General features: G+C 37.7%; 1 protein-coding gene across 1 annotated transcript; it reads right to left on the reverse strand.

Annotated features, from left to right (window-relative positions):
* Positions 1–1568: 1568 nt before the first annotated feature.
* Positions 1569–11004, reverse strand: LOC121417149 (carbohydrate sulfotransferase 11-like). Its single transcript, XM_041610741.1, has 4 exons — positions 10516–11004; positions 6690–6924; positions 5381–5487; positions 1569–4393 (listed from the first exon to the last, which is right to left on the reverse strand). Exons 1-4 carry the CDS (start codon positions 10516–10518, stop codon positions 3338–3340), a joined length of 1401 nt encoding a protein of 466 aa, XP_041466675.1. The 5' UTR covers positions 10519–11004; the 3' UTR covers positions 1569–3337.
* Positions 11005–11472: the final 468 nt, after the last annotated feature.

Consider the following 11472-nt stretch of genomic DNA (forward strand, 5'->3'; position numbering starts at 1 on the left):
GAGATGAAACATCGCTAATGCTTGAATCATAATGCACATGACATGACAAGAAACCGAGAATGCAAATGATGTGATCTTATACAGAGTTGGACAAAACCAATAATTTATTGAAATATTTCAGAGGTAGGGCCTATACATGTATAGAGATAAAACGACCCGATATAAAGCACGTATGAGTGACTACAAAATTGTCAACACGGTCTCAATAAAATTATCCACAAATCAAGAACATGAAGGCACAAAGAGATACGTGTAGTATCTGGTCGTTGGGGGAAAATAGAGAAGCCTTCAACATATTCAAGGGTAATGGGGAACACCATATAGTAATACTTCGGTCACATTTGCTCTACGGTGGCCGTACGGCAAGTCGAAAATGCCCGTTTTTAAACGTTTTGTACACTGTAAAAACTGTGGTGTTAAAACTGACACCAATTGGTGTTAATAGAGGACCACACCCTGAGGTGTTAAAATTACACCCTAAAGATTGAACATAACACCAAAGAGTGTAAATGTAACAACCAAAGGTGTTGTACACCTATAGGTGTAAAACTAACACCACAAATTTATCACCGGTGTAAAATAAAACTAACACCACAAATTTATCACCGGTGTAAAATAACTGGTGTGGTCCTCTATGTACACCGGTTAACACCACAGTTTTGCTGTGTACCAGCTACATATTAGTGGGGTTTGAATAAAAAAAGAATAAAACGGCTGTTTTCAACTCGCCGTACGCGTAGAGTATATGTGACCGAGGTATAAGAAATGAAAAAAAAAGAGAGACCGACATACATGTAACGAACGAGACAACATATAAAGTGCGTCCCAGAATGAAGGAAACCGGGATTCCCATGTCTCTTTTTTCTTCAAAATCAAATAAATTATGATATTTTATTTACATTATCATGTCATGCAATCATTCCACTTTGATTTGATTCAACAAAACTAATACGAGACAAACATTTCACGCTTTATTTGAACAAGACGGGTGGGTGTTTCATAAAGCTGTTCGTAAAGTTACGCACAACTTTACGAAAGACTGGAACCTGTTCTTATGTCATAAATCACTCATATAGGGATATCACAGAGCAGAAGAAAGGATCACCAGTCGTGCGTAAAGTCATTCGTATCTTACGAACAGCTTTATGAAATACCCACCTGGTTTGAAATTTTAAAGTCAAAACCAGGTTGCGCGGGAGAATTGGACAGGGTTGGTTCGTGATACGACGATCTTACTTATTCGACGATTTACTCATTAGTATTTCTTTTGTTAGATTCTCTCAGTGAGAGTGGACTCAGATTCACACGTGAGTTTCTGCGCTTCTGATATGTCTCGACATTTGTTGATTGTTATCCATGCGTGAATGATTTGCTTAGCTGTTGTTTTCAAATTAAATATGAGATTCCAATCTTGCCATAAGTATCAAATTTGTAGTAAAATCATATTAATAATTGTGAAATTTATAACTAAAAACAAGTTTCCTATTTTTGTGGGACGCACTGTATTACCTAAAACCTATCACATACATAGATCATAGAGCTATCTCTGTTAGCTCCATGCATAGATCGTTTAAGAGGTTTCAGTAGTATGAGTGATATGCATAATGAGTCGCCTAATCTTTTTTTTTAATTATTCATTTTGTCTATGAAACCATCACATCTTTCAAAAGCGTACATATTGTTTCAAAATTAAAATGTGATATCGTTTGTGCGAGCAATGCAAATCAGTATCATCATGTATCAACTTCAGTTGAAGTGATATGGGACACCTTACAAAGAATTGTGATTGATCCGATCAGTCAAATCTATGAAGAGCCAACTACGCAAACATCTAAAATACATGTTAGGTCAGAATATTTTCTGGATATAGTGTACACTGCAAAAACTCCGGTGTTGATTTAACACCAGCCCAGAATCTATGTATGTCCACACCAGAGAAGTATTGAAACAACACCAGTTTGGAATCAAACCGATGTTGTTTTAATACTAATTGGCGTTGTATAAACAACTATCTGGTTTTAGACCAAAATGAGATTGGTGTTGTTTAACACTTCTCTGCTGTGGAAATATAGATTCCGGGCTGGTGTTAAATCAACACCAGAGTTTTTGCAGTGTATGCTCTTACATTCATCGTTGTCTCGACCAATCTGTGTTCTTCCTTTTTATTTACAAATGACATTGTGCAAATTTTTGGTAGGAAAAATAATGACAATGATGGATTTCCATGAATAGCGGAGATTGATCAAATCAATTGCAACTCTTCGTTAGACGAAACCTTGATCTATACATGTTGTTGGTCATTCACTAAAATCGTTTAAAATAGAACTTCAGAGAACACGGTAACCATGGTAAAAATATCAAAACGGTCTAGCAGGGTTATTAATGTGAGGCACATAGACCAACGCCATGATCCGTATCCTGAAGTCGTGTTTAATTTAAACTCTGGTCTAAAGTGGCGGGTTAACTATGGCTAGCCAAGTGTGACACAATCGGTCATTATTTGTGACACAAATCTATGAAATTAGAGGTTGGTAGTGAACAGCGCATCTGACTCTATACCTGGAAAGTATGAACAAGATAACTGTTTTCACCATTAAAGAATCAGGAAAGTGCACAGTAAACACAAGTAAAATGTCGTATGAACAGTCTTTATAGTGAACTTTGATGTAAAAGATTTGTATGTTGACATGATTGGCTTCCCATGATTTTAGAAGACTTGGACCATGCATGTCTGAGTTAAACCCGAGTCCAGAATACGGGTCCATCACGAGTCCTACACTAAAACCACAGTAGACTCGGTCTACGTAATCATGCTAAATCCTAACCTATTCCATTTTGTCTAAATTCGACTCTTTAAAAAAAAATTTAATCTAAAGTCATTGTTGGACGATAGACAGCACCATTGTTGATACCATGCAGGTCCATGTTGATACACACGCTAGTTTGAGACACAATATTAATGTTATTATCAACAAAATAACAGACATTGCTATGATTTCGGATCCAAAATGGCATTATATTCATGACTTGTTCCATTTCATCGAGTGATTGCGTCGGGAAGGGTAGACCCGTCAAAGGCCGTCATATAAAACGAACTTTAGTAAAAAGTGCCCCCTTATTCCCTAAAGGCCGGGGACAGATAAATCCGATGGTTAAAATGATAATTTTCACGAAATGTGCGTCGGGTTACGCTCCAGCCTAGCATCATTCAGTGGAATGGTGGACAGTGGAAATGGTGGAGGCCTTATTTTTATCCTTTTACCATCGATTAGTCCATATTGAAAAAAAAATAATAATAAAGAAGTAATAATAATCAAGTTGCTAGGTCTTCCAAACATTAATTGATATAATCTGGCTTGGGGTATCCAAACAATTCAAAGTCCGTATGGTAAATATCCCAAAGTGCTCTTAGAGTCTCTGTAGAAAAATTCTCAAAATATTTATCTGTACGGCTGCTGCTCACATTCGTCGGGTGGCTGTTCTCTCTGCCCGGGAAACTGAGGGATCGTGTGAAGTTCATGTTCCGTAAAACATACTCAGCCTCGTCGTATGCATTTTCCAGTTTGCCAATGAAATCGTAGTGGATTTGACACGGTGAGCAAAGCTTATACATTTCTTTCCAGTGCCTATCGAACTCCAGCCTTTCATTCTTGTTTGTCAGATAGGTCACGAATTCGGCAAACGTGACGTTTTCTCCTGTCGCCAATGCTAGAGGTGATGGATTCTTCCGATATCTTTTCACGATTCTCTTCCCAAATTTGTGAAAAACGGGAGGGGCCGTGCGGTAGACAGCCAAATCTGCAAACTTGTTTTTGTACGCAGAGACCACGCGCGCGAGCGGATTACGCACGAACATCACCTTCCGATAATTACGCAATCGATATTCCTGTTCCTCTTTACTTATCATACCGAAACGCGTTATCCCGTTGTGCGCGTGCGCCTCTCTGCTCGTTATATCATCCATGACGTCACGCTTCCCATCTAGCACCATAAGAACACGCTTCCAATTACTGCAGCCAACTTTTGGGATGTAGCAAAATAAAAGTTTCTGTTCTTCAATAACGTACATATGTCTAAAGGTATCCTTGTATAAAAAGTTCCCTCCAATTTTTAATCTGTGTTCGTGGCATACATCTGCAATTCGCTGCTTCCGCTTTGCTTGAAGCTTTAGTATTTCTTCCTCTGGTGCTGTAGGACTTTCAGTTAATTTCGCATTTATATTGTAAATTTGATGTCCCCCAGATGCAGTCACGTGATTCGTAGGCTCACTGTTGGTTGGTTTAGAAGGTGAGATGTGCTTTGGTGCATTAGTAACAGAGATGTTGTCTTCCTTGAATTTCAATGTGAAGTCCTTTGTGTAGACGTCTTTTCCAAATGAAGGTGGTTCTTTTGCCTGAAACAAAATGAATAAAAATAAATCACATTCAATATACGGTTTCCGTATGATAAAAATAATAATGTAAACAATACATCAACCACAATAATAACATAAATAAAATGATAAATTATAATCATAATGAAAATAATAATGACAATAATGATACCAATAATTACAATAATGATACTTCTTTTTTTACCCGTCAGGGTAGCCACTTCAGCTCTCATGATCTGTTTTACCAGAAAACCATGTATAACATCGTGTATTACCCTTCTACATTTTGATTAGTCGTAAACATGACAAGGAAGAATCTCAAATTGAAAAAAAATCCTTGGTATGATTCAGCCGGGTCCGTTGCAGAAAGAGTTGCGTTTAAACGCAAGTCAAAAAAATCAATCGCAAGTCCCAAATGCGCACTGTTGATTGGTCGAACATCAAGCTGCGAATGATTATTAGAGTTGCGATCGATTGCAACTCTTTCTTCAACGGGCCGCAGGATCGAAGCTATGACCTTTCTTTTTACATGGCCAGGGCTCTACAATTGAGCGACCTTAGACAGAAAAGATACATAGATAGATAATTTATATGGTTTATTAAGACGATCATGGTAGCCAAAGGTCCATTTTGATCAATTTTACAAACATGCACTTTACATATATTAGTGGCGATCAATGTTTTTTGTCAACAATGTCTGTAGTCTTTCGTCCGACATTTTATTTGCATTGTGTTTGCTTTGTAATAACATGCAAAATATTGATTTTTCGCGCTGTACGTTCAGTAAATGCGTGTTTTTTATGTGTTTGTTCTTAGAGTCATACGTCAATCAGATATCATTATCGTTAATACCTAAGGAAACTCTTAAATTGCCCTCGTCCTTAAGAAAAAAACCCCCTCCACACACAACAACAACAACACCACCGAAGACGACGACTACGACGTAAAAGAGCAACATATATAAATAGCCCATCTAAGCATGCCCAAAGCGAAACAAGCATATCTAACCTTTGACCTTGGAACAGTTGAATGCAGTACCTGATTGAAGATGTAAGCATTCGTGTTTCCTTCTAAAGGAGACGAAGAGAACTTGTCAAGATGAACATATCGAGGCGCTATAGAGGAAAGAATAATAATATATTTTTGATAAATTACTTATAACAATACAATTGCATTATTTGTTTAGTAATATACTTATATCCTCTTAATGAATTTAAAAGGTGATTGAAACGTCCCTTGTCAGGCCCGTATAACAAAAGAAATTAAGCTTGCGCTTCGCGCTCACAAAAGTCATAGTTCAATTATATCCGAGTAAATTAAATTTGGAGGAATCTGCGATTGGGGATAATGGTGTATACGTGCATATCCTTTCCTGGTATGTACCGGATATGCTAATAACTCTTTTCTCCCATATAAATTGGCCCCCATGAAATCTTTACCCCTTTCCTACCCGAAAGTACGGTCATGACACTACCCGAAGGTACGGTCATGACGCTAATAGTGGTTCCCAGTTCCCACATTGGCCCAAATTCTCAAAGATGGTTGTACTATGGAACAAAATTACGGACTATGAGCAGATTTCTCATACTATCGTGCTTGAATTTAGCAACCTCTGTCAAAAGAGCACATTTGTGAACTCGTTTTGTACATCGTTGCGCTTATTTCAGCACGGGAAGGCATCCATTTCTCATCAAACCGCCATCTCAGAGGCTGAAGCGATTGCCTTGCATTGCGTGTGTTAGTGATCTGCAGCCAGCGCATCTCCGACATATCTCTTCCTATATCCTCTGAGGGAGGGCGCTATGAGATCGTAACGTCATAATTTATGAAAGGCAGCCTAACTATTCAGGCCACACGGGCCTCACTACAACTGGCAGGCCAAAGATATTCATTCGAGCCAACCCATTGCTCAGTTTTTGAATTTGATATTGCTGATTGACAAAAATGAATATGATGACAATCTAACACTGCCGGATTCTAGGGAGGGTACCTCCTGAACATCCTTTTTGCAAATTGGAAAAATATATCACTACTTTGAGATTATTTTTTTTTTACTGGCGGAAGAATTAGAGCCATTTTACTCTGTCAAGTGAGAATTTGATCTTGTCAGGTGTAGACTTCATAATGCCGGTTTATTCTGAAAATGAGTCGGTTGACTGGTCAGATATGAACTGTCAGACATATATCCTGTCCACTGGTAGTAAACATTCAACCCTCGATTTTCCTCCTTATTTTTTATGAATTTGTTTAAAGTGCCCCTTTAACACACGAGTCTATGGGAAATGAATTAGGCCTGTGATGCCTTCAGTGAATTCACCTTTTGTAAACGTCCGATAACCATAAAACACATAGAGGGCGCAGCAGGCGACTGCCAAAGTACAGATCACCAGGAAAGGACTTCTAAACGCCTTCCGCCTCAGACATGTTACAGTCATCTTTTGGAGTTGTTGTGGGTTTCTTTCTGCTTCAATATGGGAAGAGATAGCTGGTCGATTCCCGCCTGTTTCTTCATCAAAATGACTCATATCAATCCAGCTATGGTGCCCTTCAATCTGTAAAACAAAACAGTGTGGGATTTTTTTAGGATTATTGCAGAAAATTTGCCCTATCCTAAGTTGCCCTTCTACTTCTACTAATGACCGAATATATATACATGTAAATGCCACTGGCGGCGCAAATTCTTCAGTGATTCTTGTTGACCAATCATTGTTTTTTTCAGCTAAACCTATGGAAGCTAAAAAGTGCCACCGAGATGTTGAGATAATAATCTTGGGAAGTCGACATCATGATAGCAAAAGATCAGATGACGAGATGGATCTCATCATGTCGATATCTTTTAGAAGAGATGATCAGATGAAAAGATCCCAGATCTCGTCATGTCGACATCTTTTAGAAGAGATGATGAGATGACAAGATCCCGGATCTCATCATGTCGACATCTTTTGGAAGAGATGATCAGATGACAAGATCCCGGATCTCATCATGTCGACATCTTTTAGAAGAGATGATCAGATGACAAGATCCCGGATCTCATCATGTCGACATCTTTTGGAAGAGATGATCAGATGACAAGATCTATCTCGTCATGTCTACATCCAGTGGAAGAGATGATCAGATGTCATGATCTCGTACGTAACTCTTCATGTCGACATCCTTTAGAAGAGATGATCAGATGACAAGATCTTTGATCAATGATCATCTGATCATCTCATCTAAAAGATGTAGACATGATGAGTTATGAGATCATGACATCTGATCATCTCTTCCACTGGATGACCAGATGACAAGATCTTTGATCCATGATCATGTCATCTGACCATCTCTTCTAAAAGATGTCGACATGACGAGTTACGAGATCATGACATCTGATCATCTCTTCCACTGGATGTAGACATGAAGAGATCTGGGATCTTGTCATCTGATTATCTCTTCTAAAAGATGTCGACATGGTGAGATCCGGGATCTTGTCATCTGATCATCTCTTCTAAAAGATGTCGACATGATGAGATCCGGGATCTTGTGTCTGATCATCTCTTCTAAAAGATGTCGACATGATGAGATCCGGGATCTTATCATCTCTGCTAAAATATGTCGACATGATGAGATCCGGGGGCTTGTCATCTGATCTTTTACTATCATGATGTCGACTTCCCAAGATAATTATCTCAACATCTCGGTGGCACTTTTAAGCTTCCATATAAATCTCTTTCAAATCTTTTCAATTTAAACGCGTAGTAAGTACGCACAATGTTCTAAAAACTCGATTATGAAGGAATATATTGTTGTGTATCTTATATAATATACATAAACTATCTTCATGCAAAGGTCTCTAATCTCTTTTCAGAGTGAGATGAGAGGAATTGGATGTCAATCTTTTAAGAGTGAATTCTTACTTTTTGGATTGAAAGTATGCATCTTTCTTAAACTTAAAAAAAATCACTCCCGAAAAATTGAAATCGCATTTCCACAGGATTGGTCATTCAGCTCACTCTGAGAAGATTGTGATGATGGACAGGATTAGCTCCTTTGCATTTAGAGTATTACACTCTATATGTATTATATCTTATATAATCTGGACCCTTTCTTACAAAGAGTTACGATTGATCCGATCAATCTCACCTGTATTTGAATCAATCCAGATCATATTTTTTCTACAGGAAATTTTTACAGTTTGCTAAACAAAGAGATTCGCACTGAATCTCCAAGGAAATATTCATCATATCGAGAAAACAATTTGAACAAATTTGCATTTTAGATGTTGACTTTGCTGGCCATCCATAGTTGTGGTTGATCGGATGAATCGTTACTTTTTTAAGATGGGGCTCTGATATGGATCCTAGATTTTTGTTTATATATATATATATATATATATATATATATATATATATATATATATATATATATATATATATATGTATACACACACATATATATATGTGTATAGATATATATATATATATATATATATATACATACATGCATATATATAATAATTTGCTCTTGGCCAAGAATTGAAGGGAATTAAAGTTGTCGATTTTTGTGTATGTGGCTCGCGCCCTTCGTAAACTCGGAAAATTTCCACAATCGTTGGTGGCTTCAAAACGCCGTTCTTGATGGCCTCATTATGGAACTCACTCACATATATCTCCCTTATATTATCTTGCATCCCAAATGTCTCAAAAGGGTAGTTTTTGTTGGATAGGTATGAAGAGGATGGGTAAACATACATCGACTATAGCTCGGAATGTTTACCCCTCCGCCTTGAATGTTTGCCCGTTACCTCTTTAACATTGTAATTATGCAATGGTATTCTTCTCGGAATTGTGCATCCCATCACAGTCAAACACTATAATGTCCCATAGTTAGCATGCAGTGTGCAGTATTAACAGGGAAAGCCATCGGTCAGTATTCTGAAGTCAGGTTTAACTTAGACCACAGTCTAACTCTGCAGTGCTAAAAAATTGTGTTTATATTGTATATTTCTTGTGTTTACTTGTGTTTGTTTCATTTTGCTTTCATAACGAAGAAAATACTTCAGCTACCATTCCCAGACAATTTCGGTGTCAAATGAGTTAATAAGTTGAATGTGTATTGTAAGTGATTTGTGCTCCAATTGGCTCTCCATACTTAACCCACAACTTTAAACCAGGGTTAGATTTAAACCCGAGTTTAGAATACGGGCCACCGTGTTTAGCGATCTCGATTTTATTTTTCACGCAACAGGGTAACGCGTGGTTCTTACTGCAAAAACATGAATAAAACAAAGAATTGGCTTGCCTACTGTACTCTATATACTTAGTGTCACACAGTTATTGATACAGTCACACAGGGGCCGGGATTAAATATTAATGTAAGATAAAACATTATTTTCTAAATAAAGGCTTAATTAGAAATCTTTAAAAAAAAATTACAAGGCAAAATTTTTAAAGTCGGGTTCAGTTTCAGTTTTAACGCAAACATAATATCAGAAATAAGATATTTTAGATTTATTTTAGCCTCTTGGATACGGGTGAATAATCCAAAATTGATGGTTGATAAAGAATTTGCATAACCTATATAAAAGATTAATATAATTTCTGCACACTGTAGAAAATATTGGGTAGAATTTTTACCAGCACGAGGGTAATTATGTGTCAAACTAATTTAGGGCATATTTGACTTAATGCAGGAAGCATATTATCCAGTAAGGTTAAACCATAAGCAGCATTATTACTTTAGAATGGCCCAACTTTTCATTATTACACTGGATAAATAAAAATGCCCCATAGAAATGCCCAATGTTGGTTGGACAAAGAATTACCCTCATGGAGCACTTCTGACCCAATATTTTTTAGAGTGCAGTAAAATACCATACGGACACATATACCACAAATATTACTAATGCCAAATCCAGCTCTTGATAAAATAAGGTGGTCATTGCAGGCGCCATTCTTTCTAAGTGTACATTCGAGCTCATTCAACTTTTCTCGTAATTGAGTCTACGTTTGATATGAATATAAATTGTCAACATCATAACGAGATCGAATATGTACTTTTGGCATTTGTATATCATCATGTATACAAATACAGCACCTACATCAATGATATCCACACGCTAATAAACAAAGAAATAGGCATTAAAAATGCTTTGGTCAAAGACTTACCATTTATGGTTGTTGTCCAGTTGGTGTAGTATCCATCTAGCCATTTTTCCGAGGTGGGTTGAAGCCTTTACTGCATCAGTTGATCCTGAAGACTATGGACCTGCAACAGAACTAGTTCACATGTAGGTGTGGCGCTTACTGCTACAAAGCTCTCATACATGTATGAGATCCGCGAACCGATTAACCGGACAGTCAATGTCCGTACGAAAGTTCTGAGGATGATCGATATTGCGCCAGTGATGCAGACCGTGCTACAAAAACACAAAGATCAGCGATTAATCACTTAATTAAATAGCCTATCAAGATCATCGTTTCACGTGCATCTTGCTCAATGGACTGACTAGGAACCAATCAGAAATGCTCTTTCAAATTAGCGATCAATCGCTAACCTTTGTGGTTCGGAGCCCAGAAAAGAAAACGGTATTGATTGTCTGTTACATGACGCATGGGTCCTACGAGTGGGATCCATGCGTGACGTTGGCTGATCCAGAGACCACGGTTGCTCGAGACAAACTGTGACGTACAAGGAGGGCAATGACACGGTTCAGCGGAGTATTGGCTATTCGATAGGGGTATACCAAGTATTTTGGATCGATCAACTTCAACAGACGTTATTGATTATTGTACGGAGGCTTCCTAAAGTCTCTCCCGCATGTATAGGCCACATACCCCCAATGGCATCTTCCAAAGCAAAATGATTAAAAAAATTGTGCTCGTGAACGAAAGTTAAGAGCACGGAGGTTGGCCTCGCATTCAAGGTGCCATGAACCTAATTACAACAGGAAGGCAAACCATATTGATTCGACCAAAGCCATTCGATTTTTTATTTTCAAAATGAGCTAGCAACGATACCCTTTTCTGGCCAGATTTACAGTGCGTATCAAAAAAAGTTTACACTTTGAAAAAGCACTGGGAATTTAAAAATGTACATCATGTGGGTATTTTTTTCACAAATAT

Source organism: Lytechinus variegatus, chromosome 6 (genome assembly GCF_018143015.1).
Source record: "Lytechinus variegatus isolate NC3 chromosome 6, Lvar_3.0, whole genome shotgun sequence".
In the NCBI taxonomy this organism is placed as follows: domain Eukaryota; kingdom Metazoa; phylum Echinodermata; class Echinoidea; order Temnopleuroida; family Toxopneustidae; genus Lytechinus; species Lytechinus variegatus.

Coding starts and splice junctions, on each gene's coding strand:
- LOC121417149 (XM_041610741.1), bottom strand. Junction 5,488..6,689: donor TTATCGGACGTTTACAAAAG/GTGAATTCACTG, acceptor TTTCCTCTATAG/CGCCTCGATATGTTCATCTT. Junction 4,394..5,380: donor CAACTGTTCCAAGGTCAAAG/GTTAGATATGCT, acceptor ATTTTGTTTCAG/GCAAAAGAACCACCTTCATT.